The sequence below is a fragment of the Haliotis rubra genome, unplaced genomic scaffold (genome assembly GCF_003918875.1).
Source record: "Haliotis rubra isolate DU_JTF1 unplaced genomic scaffold, ASM391887v1 Scf507, whole genome shotgun sequence".
Taxonomy (NCBI): Eukaryota; Metazoa; Mollusca; class Gastropoda; order Lepetellida; family Haliotidae; genus Haliotis; species Haliotis rubra.
This window is the reverse complement of record NW_025767199.1, coordinates 417,855-441,078: the sequence shown is the minus strand read 5'-3', so window position 1 is coordinate 441,078 and position 23,224 is coordinate 417,855. Positions and strand designations below refer to the sequence as shown.

Sequence of the window (23,224 nt, the reverse complement as noted above, 5' to 3'; positions counted from 1 at the left end):
CTTTAAATTCCGACGTCTTTAGGTTTATATCAAAACCCTTCTTGTTTTTCAAGTGAATGTCTTTAAATTCCGACGTCTTTAGGTTTACATCAAAACCCTTCTTGTTTTTCAAGTGAATGTCTTTAAATTCCGACGTCTTTAGGTTTACCTCAAAACCCTTCTTGTTTTTCAAGTGAATGTCTTTAAATTCCGACGTCTTTAGGTTTACATCAAAACCCTTCTTGTTTTTCAACTGAATGTCTTTAAATTCCGACGTCTTTAGGTTTACATCAAAACCCTTCTTGTTTTTCAAGTGAATATCTTTAAATTCCGATGTCTATAGGTTTACATCAAAACCCTTCTTGTTTTTCAAGTGAATGTCTTTAAATTCCGATGTCTTTAGGTTTACATCAAAACCCTTCCTGTTTTTCAAGTGAATGTCTTTAAATTCCGATGTCTATAGGTTTACATCAAAACCCTTCTTGTTTTTCAAGTGAATGTCTTTAAATTCCGATGTCTATAGGTTTATATCAAAACCCTTCTTGTTTTTCAAGTGAATGTCTTTAAATTCCGACGTGTTTAGGTTTACATCAAAACCCTTCTTGTTTTTCAAGTGAAGGTCTTTTAATTCCGATGTCTTTAGGTTTACATCAAAACCCTTCTTGTTTTTCAAGTGAATGTCTTTTAATTCCTATGTCTATTGGTTTACATCAAAACCCTTCTTGTTTTTCAAGTGAATGTCTTTAAATTCCGATGTCTATAGGTTTATATTTAATCTGTTTGTTGATTATTAACAGAGTGCTCCACAAGTGCAGACTGCATGAACGGGGCCACATGTCAAAGAGAGGCCTGTGTTTGCGCACCAGGGTACACAGGAGGAAAGTGTGGTGAGTTGAATACCCCATTTGTTACACACCATCACCATCACGTGACATGTAACTGGACCAGACTATTCTGGAAAGCTGTAACACCACCACGTGACATGTAACTGAAAAACAATCAAGCAGATTGAAACACCAACATGTAATATAATAACACCATCAAGTGGCTTGTAACTGGACTAGACTATTCTGGAAAGCTGTAACACCATCACGTGACATGTAACTGAAAGACAATCAAGCAGGTTGTAACACCAACATGTATTATAATAACAACGACACAGACACGCACTCGCACGTACACACGCACACACGCACGCGCGCATCGCGCGCACACACACACATATACGGAATTACTGTAACTATACAACCCCACTCCCTGAGCCCCCAACCCCCCACCCGTGTTCACAGTCACTGGTATAATCTGAAACCATTGCTTTACATATATGTTGAGGTCACATTGCAGATCAGTTGTCTCAAGAATTTAAATATTTGTCGAAAACAGTGTCGCTTATCGTGACTTGCGTTCGAGATATTTCCCATCTAATGTCACAACAGCAATAAACAAGCCATGTAAGGAAGGACTTGACACTGGCATGATAATAAATATTGTCGGTTTTGTTGTCGTTGTATTGGCTCTGTAATTACTTTGTAACTTGGGATTCTTATAGACCAGACCAGTGAAGATCCGGGGTAGAATAGTCTTCAGCAACCCATGCTTGTCACAAAAGGCGACTATGCTTGTCGTAAGAGGCGACTAACGGGATCGGGTAGTCAGACTCGCTCACTCTTATAGACCAATACACCCATGCAGCGTTTGTTCCCTGTTCTCACAATGAGACATTTAGATGCAGCCAAGCTTATGACGTTACTCGACACCACAATGAAAAGAAACCTATCCTGGTGTCAAGACGAAGGTGAAGCACTCATCCATATTCACGATCATCAGACAAAACATTATGACTTGCTTCACTCAACTCGTAACACCTCTTGACATGGAAACCTGTTTCGTATGATAACCTGCTTTGTGTGCATCTAATTGTCACCCTGAGTTGGTACACAATGACTGCACATGCATTCTAGAGGTTTACTAGAGCAAGATATTAAGAACAGGATACATATGAAGTGAGTGAGTGAGTTTAGTTTTACGCCACTTTTAGCAATATTCCAGCAATATCACGGCGGGGGACACCAGGAATCTGCTTCACACACTGTAATCATGTGGGGAATCGAACCCGGGTCTTCGGCGTGACTTTGAGTGAACGCTTTATTCACTAAGCTACCCAACCACCCCGCGAGATAAAAGAACAGGATAGAAGAACGTGGATGTTAAGACGGCACTTCATGTTTTATTTTAACAGAGTCCGCCACACCGCCTGCGGTGGTTTCCGGTGATGTGTGTTCCACTGCGCATCCTTGCGCCAACGGGGGCACCTGCAACACCATAGTGGCTGGGGGAGCGTGCTCTTGTCCAGCTGGATATGAAGGGAAGAGATGTCAAGCAGGTAACCATATACAACCTATATGTAAAGAGATGTCAAGCACGTAGACAAATACAACCTATATGTAAAGAGACGTCAAGCAGGTAAACAGATACAACCTGTATGTAAAGAGATGTCAAGCAGGTAAACAGATACAATATATATGTAAAGAGATGTCAGGCAGGTAAACAGATACAACCTGTATGTAAAGAGATGTCAGGCAGGTAAGCATAAACAACCTATAGGTAAAGAGATGTCAAGCAGGTAAATAGATACAACCTATATGTAAAGAGATGTCAGGCAGGTAAATAGATACAACCTATATGTAAACAGATGTCAGGCAGGTAAACAGATACAACCTATAGGTAAAGAGATGTCAGGCAGGTGACAGACACTACTTATATGTAAAGAGATGTCCGGCAGATAAACAGATACACCCTATATGTAAAGAGATGTCTGGCAGGTAAATAGATACAACCTATATGTAAAGAGATGTCATGCAGGTAAAGAGATACACCCTATATGTCAAGAGATGTCAGGCAGGTAAACAGATACAACCTGTATGTAAAGAGATGTCAAGCAGGTAAACAGATACACCCTATATGTAAAGAGATGTCTAGCAGGTAAACAGATACAACCTATATGTAAAGAGATGTCAAGCAGGTAAACAGATACAACCTATATGTAAAGAGATGTCATGCAGGTAAACACATACAACCTGTATGTAAAGAGATGTCAAGCAGGTAAACAGATACAACCTATATGTAAAGAGATGTCATGCAGGTAAATAGATAGAACCTATATGTCAAGAGATGTCAGGCAGGTAAATAGATAGAACCTATATGTCAAGAGATGTCAGGCAGGTAAACAGATCCAACCTATATGTCAAGATATGTCAGGCAGGTAAACAGATACAGCCTATATGTCAAGAGATGTCAGGCAGGTTAACAGATACAACCTGTGTGTAAAGAGATGTCAAGCAGGTAAATAGATACAACCTACATGTAAAGAGATGTCAAGCAGGTAAACAGATACAACATATATGTAAAAAGATGTCAGGCAGGTAAACAGATACTACCTATATGTAAAGAGATGTCAGGCAGGTAAACAGATACACCCTATATGTAAAGAGATGTCAGGCAGGTAAACAGATCCAACCCATATGTCAAGAGATGTCAGGCAGGTAAACAGATACAACCTATATGTCAAGAGATGTCCTATATGTCAAGAGATGTCAGGCTGGTAAACAGATACAACCTGTATGTAAAAAGATGTCAAGCAGGTAAATAGATACAACCTACATGTAAAGAGATGTCAAGCAGGTAAATAGATACAACCTACATGTAAAGAGATGTCAAGCAGGTAAACAGATACAACCTATATGTAAAGAGATGTCATGCAGGTAAACACATACAACCTGTATGTAAAGAGATGTCAGGCAGGTAAACAGATACAACCTATATGTAAAGAGATGTCATGCAGGTAAAGGTGATTCGATTAGAAACCATTCTGATATGTGTTATTTGTCAAAACCAAAAGGTCGCAAGCTATCTGACGAGAATATTCACTTTGGATAGTTCTTTCAAAACATGAATTTTATCGTATGAAACTATTGACATCTTTCCCACTCAATCAATAAATACGTCCTTTAGTTCATGATGTCATCATTTATTCATTGAGGCATTGTCTACGTCACTAAATCAAGCGTGAAACCCTCGTGTTTGACACTCACCTTGACAGCCCTGTATGTTGTTTCATATATCGGCTCTGTGATCATGACAGTGATTAGTAGTGATGCATCACAGTAATTAGACAGTGATTAGGACCAATAATCGGATACCGTTAAAGATGCAGTTGGGCTCTGGTCAGGCGTAGTGATACATGACAGTGATTAACAACAATGAGCAGAGACCGTTGAAGATGCAGCTGACGCGACTGATCACTCACTGTGGCAATCCCTATTCTCTGCATTGAAAATACGTCTTAATGAGGGAAACAACAGAATCCCAAAGAAATACATTAATGTTCAGATGATTTCTGATTGAGAAATTCTAACCCTGATCTTGACGGGTATTTTCCGCGGTATGTGTTATAACACGAGCTGGGTTGATGACATAAAGAGCGGAGATGCATGAATTATAACGCCTAACAATAAAAACACAAGCCATGGGATACTGCCACCGATTTCCTCTTGCCGACAAGCTTCAATCTGTCGTAAAAGATGAACTGAAAGTTGATAGATATCAAGTAGTTCGACTAGCTCCTGCAGTAAATGACTATGACTTTAAATGACGCAGATCTTTGAATGGCACATAGACTTCTTCTTTAATTGACGTTTTAGTGACGAACGGTCTTTAGCTTCATTGCGGGATGTTAAACAGACTCATACCCCACAAAGAAAGTGATTTCTCGTCCTCGCGGCGTATCTTTGAAAACCAACATTTAATCTTTGGCAGAATGAGACGCAAAACGTTTCGCCATGATTTTTTTCCTGAGTGAGTGAGTGAGTTTAGTATAACGCCACATTCAGCAATATTCCAGCTATATGGCGGCGGTCTGTAAATTATCGAGTCTGGACCAGACAATCCAGTGATCAACAGAATGAGCATCGATCTGCGCAATTGGGAACCGATGACTTGTGTCAACTGAGTCAGCGAGCCTGACCACCCGATCCCGTTAGTCGCCTCTTACGACAAGCATGGGTTACTGAAGGCCAATATTCTAGCCCGATTTTTTTCCCGGAACGGTCATAAAGGGAAATAACTCGGGATGACTTAGTTTATCATAAAAATGATCGAATTCGAGCTTTTGTTAAACAGCAAGCGAAATACAGAAACATTTCATTTTTATATATTTTTATTGACACAAACAAATAAGAAATTGTGGCAATAATTTTATTACTCTGTTTATACACATAATTGTATACGCCTACTCTAAAATTTCGAAGCAATCAACCGTTTGGCAGCCACATTCCATCTAAGGTCAAGGTGATTTGTACAACCAGTGTATTATGTCACCTGACAGATTTGATGGGGTGTAAGGTTCGTACACCCTGGCAAATCCGCCTACGTGGTTTCGTATGTTTTGGCTATTGGCCAATCAGAATTCGACAAATTTTTTATAAGGGTAATAAATCTTCTTATCCCATTACATTTCACATGTAATGTTTTCCATTTTCTGCAAATTTGCAAGAAGCATAATACCCCAATGTTGTGATGACTAATATATCGTTAACCACATTACCCACATGAAATTTTTGATATGACTTTGCTAATGATTCCTTCAAAATAAAATGGAAGCTTCTTTTCAAACATTGGACATCGAGAATATAGTTAGTTTGACTACTTTTTCAACGCCCCTCGTAACATACTTAAAAGAAATGAGAACGTCTAAGGAAAAAAGCATTTCGATCTCTGAATACTTCTGAGCTATTTAAATACAAAAAGCAAAGGAATAAAGTAAATAATCTGAAAAGAATAGCCAAGGGAAACTTTTATTCTAATTTTGATAACCATTTATCACCTCAGTCTACTCAATCAGGTGGTTAGTACTTCATCGGGGCCCACTCCCCTTCTTGTCACTGATGATTCTGGGATACCTTCAGGTTTTACAGATTTGGATAAAGCTCAAACATTAAATGAATATTTTGTATCTGTTTCAAATGTTACTGATGGCGGCAAGACTTTGCCACCTGTTAGCAATCGCTGTGTTAACAGTATAACAAATGTCATTAACACGTCACAATTTAATTCTGGACTCACAAAAGTCCAGAAACTCTCTGCACTGTGGGTACTTTCTGACAAGTGATTTGACCAAATTAAACATGCAGTTGTTATGTGCCAAGGATGAAAAAATGAAAAAAATTGGCGAAAACTTTAGATTTAAACTCGCTTCTGAGCAAACTTAAACATTCTCGCCCATGGGCGAAAAATATATTGGCCCATGGGCGAGAATGTTTAATTTCGCTCAGAATTCATGTTTTGGAGGTTGTAAATGAATGAAGGTATGTTTATAAGCATCATGACACAAATTTCAGCTCATTTTGACTTAATTCGACTAAGTTAGAACGATATTAAAAACTCTCGCCCATCAAATTATATATTCTGTGAGATATGAAATGAAAAATAGTGAAAGAAAAAGATTTTTCGTAATGTTGCATTGCTGTACCTTTACCCGTCGGAGAAGTCCTTCTCAAAAGATATATATTCCGTTGTTTGGAGCAGGCCTATATGACTATTACGCCCCAGTGCTGCTAAACAACTCGTAGACCTTTATTCTGACATAGACGCAGACCTTGCATGTTCAAGTTCACATCTGATAGGGGCCGAAAAAATTGAATTCGACATGAATGCAATATCTCATTGGGTGATTGTTTTCGTAAGTAAGTGGAGTGTCTTCTACAACATTGGAGACAAGTGTATCGCTGTCCTTCTGATATTCTCCTGAACTGAAGCTCTACCCATTTTAGGTACAATGTGCATGTTACAGAATAGTCTTACAGAGGCCCAGATAAGCTGCGTATCCGGGTAAAATACGCTTAGAAAATTTCCAATTACGCATTGAAAAATCATTGTTGCGTACCAATTACGCATTTGAAATGTTAGATACGCAAAAGGTTTAAAACAAATGCATACGGAATATATTTATAGAAATCGCTTGCGTAATGAAAAGACATCGATTGCTATCAAGTTGTACTGTTAGTATAGGACAAGTGTTGTACTGTCAGTACAGGATGAGTGATTTTTTTATGAAATCATTTCCATTATATTTAAGTTGGTTTTGATTAGGTATGACATAAGGCAGAACATACCTGCTTAGTAAACTTACTCACTGACATAATACTTAGGTGAGTAACATGACTGAAATACGCACATATGTGAAAGCAGTGGGTAACGGAAAATGAAATTCCCACTCAACATTCATAATACCCACTTCAAAAAAATACATTGAGTACAGTACCCACATTAGCTAAATCTTATCTGGAGCTCTGGTCTTAAGACGTTTCAACTTTGACCAGGATTCTCCGAACTTGTAACAGTCGTTTGAGAGATCAAAAGAGAAAGGGGTAGTGCGCGATGTATCTGACGGACGTTTGTGGAGAACGTTTGAAGAATGTTACTGTATAAATACAATAATTGAAATACCAGCTATGTTTAAAAAGTACCCTCAATCTGATAGCCAGAGAGATTATTGTGAAATATCGCAGTATTTATCTTCATAAACGGGCTAAGATAAAAGTACATGCCATTCATCCCCATATTATATCCCTTCTACATACAAGGGACATCGTTGTTACAGGTAGGGCAAACACTTTCTTCCATAGGTATCTGCCGGTTTCACGCTACATACATATATTCAGATTATTGAGAAAATTAGCGAGGCAAGAACTCCTCCATCACACATATAATTGTATACATACCCAGTGATTAGTGATAGCGCTGAAGCAACTTATTAAAATTTACGACAGACACTGTCAGCTGCAGTAGTACTGCCATACCTAGCATCGTATTTATTACTCTCTTACATAAGGGGAAATATCACAGGGTTGTCATGGTAACGATAATTTGGCATACTATTTATTGTCTTACTCTTTAATCAGCGATTAGAATTTAAATCAGTTTTGAGGTCAGCATGTTAAGAGAAAAGAAGTTGTAAAACGAAAAGTATTGTGATCGAATCTATTGGCCTTTGTAAAAGCAAGTTTCAAGCCACCTACATAAAAATCCGTTTTCATGATAAATATCTGCTAATCCGTGGCATGATTCCGACCATATCATGAGCATGTGTTTGTGAATCATAATCAAATTGTGATGTTACAAGGCGTCCATGCCGCGTCAACAACACATGCAAACGCACGAGAATTGCAATACGAGCCCCTACACCAATGATTCTCCGTGACCTGGAGGACACTTGTGATTGAGCGTATGTATATTTTCCAGTTTCAACCAAATGTACATTCGAGGATATCGAAATCTAGGTTAAGCTATTTGAATCATATTTACAATTAAAAGACCCAAACAATGGTCTGTTGTCCAAATTGTTGGTTTTCCATACCTTGTCCCAGTCTGTATCACAGTCACAGACCGATATTATTTGCCCTTCTGTCCAGCCCTTACTGTAATATGCATACTGCAATACTGTATATGTTGCACATATACTACACAACATATTATGCATGTAGTCAATGCTATGCTAAGCAACGTCCACTCGTATTCAAGATTACACCTGGTTAGAGATGCAAACAAATGTGTATTCATATGTGCATTTTAATGAAATGAGGAACCAAGCAAGCAAAATCATAGTATGCATAAAAATCAAGTTGGTACACTGGGACTCGTTATCATCGGAGGACGCTCACAGTTTACTTGTATGGACGATCTATTATAAGTACGTGTTGTCTGTCTGTAGTAGACAGAACCGTTAAATAGCATGTAGAGCACGGATACACTGCTCGTGCATCCCACACACTCACGTGCACATGCTTCACAACATTCGCAGCGCGTTCACCGTTAACATCTGGCGGTGCGTGTCACTGACTGAAGACGTGAGGGGAGGCATTGACAACTTCATGAGCGCATATTATCATATTTATCTAAATCATATAAATTGTTCATTTACATCACATGTGAATCTCTGCAAAAGCGCTATGTTACTGTAAACAACACAGTTTTATGCACAGTTATACTGATGTTAACAAATGTAAAGCATGGAGTCATGATGACTATCGACAGTAACTGTTCATGAGATCGTGCAAGGGCATTATGGGTATTTCAAACAAGTTATCTCATGACTGTAATAGTATTCATTTGTTTTGACTCAGACTAATCACCACCTTGAGTTTAGTAGACTTGCACACTTCATCGAAGTGCTGTTGGCCACCTTTCTCGCCGGCCCGTCCCCCATCTTAATGAGGATGCATGACCCCGCTGGTCACCCATGACGCCTCGACTTTCTTATACAAGACCAGTTGACGGGCCCTTCGACCTTGCGCTGCTCGGGTCCGGTAAGAACTTCATTGATGATAAATCGTGTCAACTGACAAGTTATGCGTTCTCCTAAGGTCCTCATATAGCTTCCCGTCTCGATTACGATTTGTGAATCTTAAATCTGAATCTTATATGTGTTATTCAGAATGGTTGCATTGTATTCTCTTCAGAAACAGTTTTAAAAAGGAAGTAATAAAACTATGCTTTTCAATGGCAATGCTAGAAAATAAAATTTATATATACACATACTTCACTTTCCGAATGAAAGCATATATGAAATTATCTGCTGTGTCCATATATGAAAACAACCATAGGAATGTGCTTGATGTTTAACAAATTATGTTCTGGTCACGTGTCCTCGTTGATCATGGAGGGTCGGTTTGCTTGGCTCGTGGTTAAAGCGTTCGCTCGTGGATCCGGGTTCAATTTCCCATATTTGCATAATGTGTGAGGCCACCCCCCGAGATATTGCTGGAATATTACAAAAAGCGGCGCAAACCACACTCACTCGCTCACTCGTTGATTACAGAGTAACAGCATGCTACGAGATTCCTTCTTATCGTTTATTTGCATATCTCCTTAAAGGCATTGTAACTCTTTAATCTTGCATGAAAACGCATTTAGATGATATCAGCTTTTACTGACATTATTGTAACATGCAATTTGTATGTGTCTCTGTATGGTTCATACACGGACATGGGCGACGGCAAAATCATGGAGGCTGCATGAAATACATGGACAGTGTCGGTTATAATGAAGTGAGTGGGTGAGTTTAGTTTTACCCGCTTTTAGCAATATTCCGGCAATATCACGGCGGGGGACACCTAAAATGGGCTTCACACATAGTAACCTTTTGGGGGAATCGAACCCGGGTCTTCGGCGTGACGAGTGAACGCTTAAACCACTTGGCTATCCCACAGCCCAAATAATGGCTGAACGTTTGTCAAGTTATATTTATCAATAATACCATTTGCAAGGCATTACATGTACTTGACTTCATACTCATAGGCATATATGGAGAGATTATTCATATTGGTCAACCCATTTCGATCGTTATTAAAAAGTCATTACTGCAAAATTTACACTAGTCTTTCATGTTAAATACCTGTCTTTGAAACACAGCTTCTATTCCGAGCTGATTTGCTTTTCAGTCACTTCACGTCCCACGCCCAGCGATGACATTGGCATTATGTGATTTACACCAGCCATTAATGTTAAATAGTTGTCTTTGAAACACAGAAAGTATTCCGAGCTGATTTGCTTTTCAGTCACTCCACGTCCCACGCCCAGCGATGACATTGGCATTATGTGATCTGACAACGGAAAACAAATGGAAGTTCTTGTGCTTATTTACTCTTTGAAGTGTAGCGTTTCTACAACTTAACACATGCTAAATGATACATAATAGTGGATAAAAGGAAACCTTGCTATTATAATTTAGTTTGTAAACTACTGACTGTTTTTTGCTATTGAACACTCACTGAGTACATGTTGTGACAACAACCATCTGTCGTCGTATATCTCATAAAGCGAGAGCGTGTAGTGAACGCCTGTGTTTGTTCGTGCTGGTCTATTTGGGAACTCGAATCTAATCAATGCCCTGTATGGTGTTTATGCATAAATCCATGTTGAGTCACTCACTCAACAACGCTGGGAGTTTTAAAAACTCTTGTTACCTTTGATCGCGCAGTGAATATCGAAGATATTCAGTCGCATATGATATTGTGAAGCTTATTCATAACGCCATTCGTGTTGAACATGTAACGGATATTACTTCATACGTTTACACGCGCACCACCTCCTGTACAAACTTGACAGAGAACGGTTGTCTATGAACGGTTCTATGTTCATGATAACTGTCTCTTACAGTAACATGTAGAGTTTCAAGTTAGGGTTTAGTACTACGGAAGTGTAGTAGGGCCACGGTGAAAAAAATGTTTGGTCTCACTATCTCCTACGTAGGACTTAATATCTCCTACGTAAGGCATATTTTCTCCTACGTAGGACAAATTATCCCCTACGTAGTACTTAATATCTCGTATATACGTAGGAGATGAGCGAAATATTAATAGACATTAATCTGATATGGTCGACTTAGATCCGCAGACATATATATATATACTATAAAGAACTATCCGCAGACATATATATATATATATATATATTTATAGGGTATATATATATATACTATATATATATATATATGTTATATATATAGTTATATATATATATATATATATCCGCAGACATATATATATAGTTTTATAGGGTTTTATATATATATATATATATATATATATAGTTATATAGGGTTTTATATAGAACTATATATATATATATAGTTATATAGTTATATGATTTTTCTACTGGAGTATATTATCCGAGTATTCAATGTGCTGCACGTCCACGTGAACCCATTATTCTTATCACCAAAAGAGCCTGACAAAGAAAGCAGTATTACGCAAGCTAACACGCCTTATTAAGCTGCACTCGCTCTTGCTACCAGTATCAGTTACGGATTAAAAGGTTCAGTGGTGAACAAAGGGCGATGAGGTTCCTCTTTGTCATCTCAAGTGTCCCTAGCTGTCCCAATAGAATAGCACTTTATCTCTCTTACATCCTCGATAATCTCCAGGGTATACGTTACGATAAATCTCCACTATACCCTGGATGCATCCACGGCTTAGGGCGATGATTTTATTACCTCAATTGGCTGGCTTTTTATCCAATCAGGTGCCTACGCTGGGAAGTTGAGCGTACCAATCACAACTCACTTTCGCTTCTTAAATTATCTAACCGTTAAAACTTGGCAACACAATTGATGCAGAGGTACTCTGAAAGAAGTAGAAGGAGTTCTGTCATATATTTTTTAAAGTTTCAGATCTGTCAATTTGTCTTCATTATTTCCCAAAAATCTGAGTGGCACTGCGAACAAACCTTCGCGACTGCGACCGTTATCCTTGTTGACACTGGCAAGCTCGGTTGTAACGGCGGCTTAGCTGATTGGCTACTGTGAGAATGTGGAGCCAGCCAAGGGAGGTAATAAAATCATCGCCCTAAGCCGTGGATGCATCCAGGGTATAGTGGAGAGTTATCGTAACGTATACCCTGAGATTATCGAGGATGTCTCTTAGAGCACAGCCAAATATGCCACACGTACCAACTCGTAATTCTTAAGTCTATTCAGCTCACTACTGTAAAATATTTTTTGGCAGTACATAATTGGAATATTATTGCGCTGCATGTGACCTTTCTTAATAGCCTCACAGTGCCGGAACCATGTTATTTCTCCTTCCGCTCAGCCTTTGCTGTAATAACACCATACATCATCTTTAAGTTGTCAACATTTGTTTCAATAACGCAAAAGTATGCGACAACAAAAAAGGAGGTATCTGATAAGACCTTACCAGCAAACAAATCTAGTGGACCTGATGGCATTAACATGAGAGGGGTAAAACGAATTTGTACATCTATAGCTGAACCTCTTTGTTTGTTGTATAATATATCACTGAGTGACTGTATTTCCTACATTGTGGAAAACGGGTAATGTTACTCCTATTTTGAAAGAAGGAAATGCATCCCTCCCAACTAATTACAGACCTATTAGTTTAATACCTATCCTTTGGAAAATCCTTGAAAGAATAATGGTAAAGCATGTGCACGACCATTTCCATGAACATAACATTTTAAGTAAATTCCAGTCAGGTTTTACTGCTAGTCATTCTACTACATCTCAACATAGACATTTATCATAATATATGTTCAGTCCAAGATAATCACCACCTTTACTGTATGCTGTTTTGTGATATTTCAAAAGCTTTTTACAGGGCAGGGCATAAAGGTTTATTGCACAAATTAGAAAATGATGGTGTTCGTGGAAACGTATTTAGTTGGTTAACTAACTAGACGACAGTGTGTCTCTGTTAATGGAACATTATGAAAAACTAAATGTTACTGCAGGGGTTCCTCAAGGATCTGCCCTTGGTTAATTTGTGTTCCTTGTATATATCAATGATTTACCTGGAAATTTACAAAATATCACAATAATGTTGGCCGATGACGCATCAATCGGTGTTGCGGGAAAATATGTAAAATCCATAGAAGCAACTCTCAACTATGATTTAGCCCAATTGAATAAATGGGCAGAAAAGTGGTGTGGTGTGTTTTAACGGTTATATCTAGCATACTTTAAGACATAGAGGGGGTGGTGGTGGTTCTAACGGTTATATATCAAATACACGTAGAGGCGGGAGGCCTAACGGGTATGAACAACAATAAAAACTTTCATGCATTATGACCCACATTTTCGAACCTTTTATCAGTCTCTAAAAGGGAGCTGGCAATAGATTTTAATGAGCTTCGTCCTTCAAGACTGAAAACCTTTTAATATGGTTGATTAATCCTTTGTCATTTATCAAAAAAAGTAGTGAGGTTGTGCTTTATTGTTATAGATTTCTAAAATATATGGACACTATTGGGACGTTGGTAACTGTCTTGGTATTTTCGGAACCAGAGAAGGGATATGCCGATATTTAAGTCGTTAACCTAGCATATTATGGTCACGAATATAATTTTCTATTTATTACCGAAGTCTTTAATTGCGGAAATTACGCGATAATCTATTTTCCAACAAAGGCAGGCTCCCCGTCATCGTTGTATACATATAGAAGGCGGCTTCTTAGAAGCAACGTGACGTCATAACATTGTTCATGATGTCATGTCACCATGACAAAGTGATATTTCACCCGGTGCATATCGCATCAAAACAAATTATCCCCGATATGTTTGCCCTCGTATGTTATAAGCATTGTTATGATCATTCTTTGAGGTTAATGCCACCCGTTGAATTCTGTGTTGTATTTTGATCGGTGAAACTAAATAAATGATTTCTTTGGTCTACCCATAACAATTAAGGTGTCAACTTCCACTGTATACCTTACAGAAAGAAGTTTTGACTTTACTTTGATAACGAGCACATCTGATCGATTCCTTGAAGCAAATGATGCAATTCAATATCATTTCTACATTTTATTTTATATGCATCAATCAAATACAACAAATGAGTAGACAGATTGACTGCTATGTGACAAGGAATAACCAGGTGCCAGCGATTTATGATATCCTTAGCAAATGTAACTTAAAATTCCCTCTCATAAAAATACAATAACATGTAGTAATATGATGAAGAAAATAATACGAACCAGGTTAAACTATGACAACGCAATATATGAATGTATGATCGAAACATAAATCATAATAAATCACATATGATTAAAACATTAAATTAACTTCAAATATGTCATTGCGTCAACATTGAAAATAATTCGAAAATGAAGAAAAAGAAACGTACATTTCAAAGCGTAAACAAACAATATCCTGCTATTTTGGGATATGCTATGAAGAACTTCAAAATGTAATAGAAATAACATTAAATTATTGAAAGCTATTGCTCGTAAAATATGTCCTTGCGTCAACATCGAAAATAACTCCATAATGAAAACAATTAACTTTAAACATACACAAATAATCTCTGGCTTTTTTAAGACGTGTCACGAATAATTTCTACAGCTGGTAGAATTAACATGAAATTATAGAAACCATATGCTAACAAAAATTTGAAAATTAGTAGTTTGTCACAAACAAAGCTATTACCCCGCCACATGTCGATATCTGAATGTCGCAATTATCCTCTGTCTGACCCTGAAAATTATGTAAACGTTACCGAAACTGTCATCTGATGCCTTGATACAAAATGCGAACAAATTCCATCCATTAGGTTTGGAGATATCGCAAGAATACTCGCTGTGACCTTGAAAATAATCCGAAGGTCACTGAATTGGACTGGCGTTAGACGATACTCCCAACGCATCTTGGTACCTTTAAGCAAAACATATTAATTCTCTCTGTATTTTCGCACTAAAAAAGTTAGACATGTGCAAAACACTTTTCACTGTGAACTTAAAATGAGCACAAGTTTTCCAATCAATTGGTGTTGGGGAATCCCGCCAATACACCTTGATATAAAATTGGATCAAAATCTATTAATACTTTCCTGAGTTCGCGGCTACCAAGCTTGGCATGTGCAAAACTGTTACACCTTCGCTGTGACCTTTAAAATGACCTCAAGGTCACTAAATTCAAGTGGTGTCGGTAAATCTCAATCTCCAGTCAATAAACCTTGGTACCAAATTTGAACAAAATCCATCATTTCTTTCTCGAGTTCTTTCAGTAAACAGAATGGGGAGTCATTTGAACAAGCGATTGTAGTTTTGAAATTGCGTTTTTGTGAAGTTTAATGTCTATGTTTCATTCTAGCCGACTTCTACTAATCTCAAACATAGCATATTTTGTTTCCTGAAGTTTGTGATGCATTTTATTGCAGATTTTACGTTTTTTGGGAGTACCAAGCCAAGATACAAAGTCTCACAAAATGGGGATCGTGAGGCTGCAACATAGCAAAACCAATTTGTTTGAGGCTGACTGATAATATGTAGAAAAATAAAACATAAAAACAGCTGCATTTGTGTCATATTCTAGGTGAGGCTGACTACTATTTGAACGTCCCTCGTAGTTATACCCGAACACCCACCCACCTCTCCTACTCTACATGCATGCAAGTGTGTTAGATATACCCGTTAGAAACCCACCCCTACCCCACCCCCACTTTATATGTATACATATCAGTTGTCAATTCATTCTTGGGTTATCGCGCTATCAATCTTTATATTATCTCAAGGTCACGCCATTTCACTTGTGTCGGTGAATCTCGCCAATATACCTTGGTACCAAATTTGAACAAAATCCATCATTTCTTTCTTGAGTTATCGCCCTAACAAGCTTATTTGATGTATGAAATGCAACGAAAAACAAACACCCGCGTATTTACGAGTGATTAAAACTGTTATTACAATTTACGTTAACATTTATTACATGTTACCGCAACGAAAATTATTACAATTTACGTCAATTTTTATTACAATTTACGTTTTTATTAGTTTTTACGTCAAGTTTATTACAATTTGCTGCAAGTGTTACAATTTGCGTTTTTATTACAATTTACGTCGTAACAAGGCCTGATTTACGTCAGCCTACTGGGAGTTCATCTGTCACCTTAGCGGTACGACTGTCGTAAGTCTATTTTAAGGTATGGGAGTTACGATCATCTTAGCAGTACGACTGTCGTAAGTCAATGTTAAGGTATGGGAGTTACGATCACCTTAGCGGTACGACCGTCGTAAGTCAATGTTAAGGTATGGGAGTTACGATCACCTTAGCGGTACGACTGTCGTAAGTCAATGTTCAGGTATGGGAGTTACGATCACCTTAGCGGTACGACTGTCGTAAGTCTATGTTCAGGTATGGGAGTTACGATCACCTTAGCGGTACGACTGTCGTAATTCTATGTTAAGGTATGGGAGTTACGATCACCTTAGCAGTTCGACTGTCGTTAGTCTATTTTAAGGTATGGGAGTTACGATCACCTTAGCGGTACAACTGTCGTAAGTCTATGTTAAGGTATGAGTGACGATCATCTTAGCAGTACGACTGTCGTAAGTCTATGTTAAGGTATGGGAGTTACGATCACCTTAGCGGTACGACTGTCGTAAGTCTATGTTAAGGTATGGGAGTTACGATCACCTTAGCGGTACGACTGTCGTAAGTCTATGTTAAGGTATGGGAGTTACGATCACCTTAGCGGTACGACTGTCGTAAGTCTATGTTAAGGTATGGGAGTTACGATCACCTTAGCGGTACGACTGTCGCCATAAATCTGTGTTAAGGTATGGGAGTTACGATCACCTTAGCAGTTCGACTGTCGCCATAAATCTGTGTTAAGGTATGGGAGTTACGATCACCTTAGCGGTACGACTGTCGTAAGTCTATGTTAAGGTATGGGAGTTACGATCACCTTAGCGGTACGATTGTCGTAAGTCTATGTTAAGGTATGGGAGTTACGATCACCTTAGCGGTACGACTGTCGCCATAAATCTGTGTTAAGGTATAGGAGTTACGATCACCTTAGCAGTTCGACTGTCGCCATAAATCTGTGTTAAGGTATGAGAGTTACGATCACCTTAGCTCTAAGATCGCTTTGTACAGCTGTTCCCAGCTGTGTCATGAGACGATCACGGCATGGTCAGTTCGGTACGTCTTCAGCTGACTCTCATGCCAATAACCAGTTTGTTTTTTCATGGTGGGGAACCACTCCTTCAGATGTATCAGCATCATGTGTGACGTCACTATCATCTGTTTCAGCCTGCAACACCAACGCTGACTGTAACAACAAAGGCACGTGCGAAGCCCGGGGCTGCAAATGTATGGCGGGATACACGGGGGGAAAGTGTGGTGAGATGCTTTATATTCTGATGAAAACATAATTCAACAGCTGCGAAATAATGAATCGAATAGCATTACTTATTCAGTAATATCTTTTGGTACAAGCAAATCGATTTTATAAGCTGTTTACTCCTTTTCAGAGAGTGTTTTGTCCGCAGCAGATCACGTGATCACCTTTCCAGCGACGGTACTGATGTGTGTCGTTGTGCAGCTTACCATGAAGGCGTAGAGACCTACAATCAGCCTACAATCAGCCTACATATCAGGCCAACAATCAGCCTACATATCAGACCAACAATCAGCCTGCATATCAGACCAACAACCAGCCTACATATCAGACCAACAACCAGCCTACAATCAGCCTACATATCAGACCAACAATCAGCCTACATATCAGACCAACAATCAGCCTACATATCAGACCAACAATCAGCCTACATATCAGACCAACAATCAGCCTACATATCAGTCCAACAATCAGCCTTCATATCAGCCTACATATCAGACCAACAATCAAAATACATATTTACCCATTTTAAAAAGCTTTTCGTTTAATTTCACCTTGTTCCTTAAAGGGTCATATGAACCATTCGTGAAGGTATAATTCATCACATATGAAACCATTTCTTCAGACTTTGATCAAGTTTCACTGTTTCTTTAATCCCAAGATGGAAACAAGAACACACAGGTAAAAATGAAGTAAAACAATAACGAGGCTATTGTCTGAAGTTTGGCATATATATAGAAATATCAGCTACCAACGAGTTGTTTCTGCATTGAGCATAAAGCATACAGAACATAATTTATCATAATAACCCTTTATTTACGAATTTTATGTGAACTTGCTATCATTCATCGTTCAAAATATATATTTCAAATACATCTGAGGCTAGGTGACTCAGATCAGATTGTCCAGCAATAAGAACACATGGCTCTTCTCATCATCCGCTTGAATCTGTCCATCATGAGTTTGGTCAATAAATTTGCGTCATGTCAATTAACCAATTAAGGTATGTATACTACATGCATCCACTGTAATTGGCATTACAACCAGGGAACAATGACGTTTGTTCTAAAAGCCATTGGCAGATGACATTATATCCAGTTTGGCATTAGAACCACGGCATCACAAGGACAGGAAATCCTGTTTGTCAGTAAAACCCTCTCATGGCTTGATATGTTTGTCAGTAAAACCCTCTCATGGCTTGGTATGTTTGTCAGTAAAACCCTCTCATGACTTGGTATGTTTCTCAGTAAAACCCTCTCATGGCTTGGTATGTTTGTCAGCAAAACCCTCTCATGGCTTGGTATGTTTGTCAGTAAAACCCTCTCATGGCTTGGTATGTTTGTCAGAAAAACCCTCTCATGGCTTGGTATGTTTGTCAGTAAAACCCTCTCATGACTTGATATGTTTGTCAGTAAAACCCTCTCATGACTTAGTGTGTTTGTCAGTAAAACCCTCTCATGACTTGGTATGTTTGTCACATGTCGAACGTCACGAGCACGAACATACGGGCGTTTATCTGCAAGGCGTATGGTTCAAAATACATGCATTGTCTGCATATCTTACAAGCATGCACAGAGTAAAGATATGTATTCACAATTTTAAGAGATGCCTTCACAATGTAAAGACATGCATTCAAAATGAAAACATGTGCATTCACAATGTAAAGATAAGCATTTACAATATTATGATATGCATTCACAATGTAAAGATATGCATTCACAAAGTATTTAGCATATGCATTCACAAAGTAAAGACATACATTCACAAAGTAAAGATATGCATTCACAATCTCATGATATGCATTCACAATCTCAATATCTGGAATGTGTCTTGAAAGCACAACTTCGCACTTTGTCTGCTTCATCTCACACTGACCTGCAGAAAGGGCTAGATGAGATGTTACCTACAGTTATACTTCATGTTCATTCATAGTTTTTCGTCTATACAAAGTTTCAGAAATCAATATTGTCACAATATGCACATGTGTAATCTTTTGTTAACCCACCAATCTATCAATGTCATGCTTGTACTCAAATCTTCTTTCCAATAAAAGATTTAAATTACAGTTTGCCTGTTGCTTGTCAAGTAACAATGCGTGAAAAATATCAGGGACAAAACCCTCTTCTTCTGAGAATTCCCTGCCAAAAGAAGACTCGATTGAGCGAGTGGGTTTAGTTTTACGCCGCTTTTAGCAATATTCTAGCAATATCACGACTGGTTAAACCAGCAATAGACTAAGCACATTGTGCCCATGTGGGGAATCGAACAAGGGTCTTCGGCGTGACGAGCGAACGCTTTAACCACTTTAACCCCTAGGCTACCCCACCGCCCTGATTCCATTGAAAGCCTCTGACTGTATCATGAGCATGCGTTAATGTATCGCGAGCAAATAAGAAGAAAACAATCAAGTTAGTATCATGGTGAAATACGGTGGGCGAGCTGGCTAAGGCGCCAGGCTATTGATCCAGCGAGCATGAGGTGTCGGGATCGAGCCCACATGTGACCGGGTGTAAAAACCTTGGAGTCAACTTTGTGTGCAGACTCTTTCAGTGTTGTCACAACCCCTAGTGTACAGTACACAACCTTGTGCACTTAAAAGAACCCACAGATCCGTTGGTATATGACCACATGGTGGCCACATGAATACACCTAGTTGCGGGTGCAGTGAACTTGGACAAAGTACTGTGACTATGTGTCCCAGTCCACCCAGCTGTGAATGGGTACCTTGTTATGATGAGAAAGCCACAATAACTCGGTCCGCCTAGAGTTGCATACTCCCCAGGGAGTTGAGACTGATAATACGATGTGCCGTTGAGATTGACATCCAATGATCCATCCAAAATACCAGCGCCTTGAGCATGCAGTAGTTGCCTGGATATGTGCGCTATATAAATACCCTATTATAATAAAGGTGAGAAACGTTTGTAAATATACTTTCATAAAGTTTTACTCAAACATCGGCTGGTGCATATAAACATCGGCTGATAATATCACAGACAGACAGATAGACAGACATATTTTATTTCAGTAACGTAGTAGTGGTGGTCCGATTAATTGAAATAATCGAAGATTTGTCGCAGTGACTAAACAACCAAGCAATCGATCATGTTTTCTCGAACACAAACAATTCTGGCACACTTGTTTGCATTAACAATATTTTTCGCAAGGCTGGTTTTGTCTGTTACATTTCATGACCACTACAAGCTCGTTTCAAGTCATGATTTAATGTATCTTAAAGACCCCAAGAAATTAATGTTCCTAACCTACTAGTCATCCTTTAAAGATGTGAAATTTGCCAATGCCTTTTGTGCAATTTGCAAAAACACCAAAGAACTACAGGGTTTTTTTATTTATTTTTTTTTGTCCGTTAACAAAAATAATCAGGAAAATTTCAGAAAAGGACGCTAACCAATTATTTTCGATGATTGATCGGTTGTAATGAGCCAATCATCAATTATGAGATTTTTAACCAGTATAACGTAGGTCATTGGCCAATAATACAACATAGTGCAAATATAGATAATACATACATGCTGGATGTAGGATAACGATTGGAATACAGGGTCAGTTGATTGTCCTGGTGGGTTTACTTCGTAGTTTTAATACAGCAGAGAGGAATGTACGTACTTAATGATTTTATATAATTTATGTTGTTACAGGTAATAAAACGCACAAAGGTTTCAATTGTTGGAGGGCAGGTCTGGTGGTTTGTGAAACACTTCTTTCTTATTTCAGAATATTTACCACAGATAAGTAGGACATGAAGCTCGTCTTCAACATAGTTTAGGCCAGCAGAGTGGCAGTAAAGGCAGAGAGGTTGATCATAGGGTGTATTTGCGTGACGATAATATCGAAGTATAAGTATATTCTCCTGACTCTGTCAGTGAAACATGAGTTTTTTGTTTCCAATGTAAGGATACGGATTCTTCCTGAATCAACGAATTTTGATTAACTCACTAATGTTTCAGCATACGAGATTCGGTGTACAGCAAGTCGTCATTGCTTGAAATACAAAGGTTCATTCGGGGCGAACTATATTATAACATGTATTACGCTTAAATGTTTCAAGGGATACTCGCAGACATACACCAAACACACGCACACGCACACGCGCACGCGCACGTACATACGCACAAATAAACACATGCACACAGACACATACTTTTAGCAATATTCCAGCAATATCACGGCGGGGGACACCAGAAATGGGCTTTACACATTGTACCCATGTGAGGAATCGAACCCAGGTCTTCGGCATGACAAGCGAACACTTTAACCACAAGGCTACCCCACCACCCCGCGTGCCAGAGAACTACGATCGTTTTTTTAAATCCTACATTCACTCAAATTATCTTTCCAGGCTTGACAGGGTTTACCTAGTTGTTCACGTGTTCGCTCGTCACGCCGAAGGTCCGGGTTCGATTCCCTACAATGTGAGAAGCGCATTTCGGTCTCCAACCCTGATATTGCTGCAATATTGCTTAAAATAACGTTAACCCCAACTCGGCCACTCTCTCAGTCACTCAAGGTTTGTCAGCATCATAAAGATCCTCGAAGATTTCACCAAAGTGGTTCATTCAGACATAGATTACTCCGGGCTTTCTTCCTACGAGTTAGCAGGCCGCCATGTATACTACGTGGGACTTTTACTGAAGTTTTAACGCAGCGTCAAACCTAATTCAATCTCTCACTTTCAATACATTTCTCTTCCTGACACAACAAAGGACAAATTTCATTTTGTTCTTTTACACTGCTGTCACGATAGAGTTGTTATTTGTTCGAAAATATAATCGCCTGTCATTGTAACTTTAAAAAGGTTCGAAATTTTACATGTATCTAAAGCATTGTCACCACACTCTGACCTGTCTTTCCCTGAAAAAATGGTAAATAATTTTTTTTCAAAACGATTTACCGCATAAAACACATACGTACAATATAGATGTCACGAAACATTGTTGACACAAGAACACAGACAATAAGCTTAAAATTTCAATGTCTGCTTTAAATAGTGTATTCTTCAGTTACTTTAAGACAACCATTACCAATTCCATTGGCTATATTTACATCAACCGTCATGTTGTAAGTCACTAAGTGTCCCCTTAACTAGAGGTTAAAATATTATCTCCAGTTAAAATCGGTTTTGACACAGAATATTATATCATAAATATTAGAAATTGGGAGTTTAGGAGATATTTATGTTTATTTAGATTAGTCGAGTTACCTATTCAAACAACTATTGGTCGTAGGCAGGGTATAGATAAATGTTTGTGTTTCTGTAAGAATTGTAATGATAATGTAGTTGAAGATGTTACACACTCTTTGTTTATCTGCCCAATGGATAATTTGATAAGAAGTAAATATCTACCATCTAGATTTTCTGATAACCCTACTTTTATTCTTATACGTTACTAGCATGCACTATGCAGTAAAGATCATGAAATCATTCTAAATGTAACAAAATATGTTACATACTGCTTGTCTCTCCGCATTGTATAATCATTGTCATTTTCATCATATCATTATATACTGAGGGAAACAAATAAGGGAACACCACTT

The 23,224-nt window shown here is 38.4% G+C and overlaps 1 protein-coding gene across 1 annotated transcript; it reads left to right on the top strand.

Annotated features, from left to right (window-relative positions):
• Nucleotides 1-777: 777 nt before the first annotated feature.
• On the top strand, nt 778-19,731 carry LOC124292104 (multiple epidermal growth factor-like domains protein 11). The gene is made up of 4 exons (XM_046729147.1): nt 778-866; nt 2,219-2,362; nt 17,581-17,670; nt 17,802-19,731. Exons 1-4 carry the CDS (start codon nt 800-802, stop codon nt 17,888-17,890), a joined length of 390 nt encoding a protein of 129 aa, XP_046585103.1. The 5' UTR covers nt 778-799; the 3' UTR covers nt 17,891-19,731.
• The last annotated feature ends 3,493 nt before the right edge of the window (nt 19,732-23,224 follow it).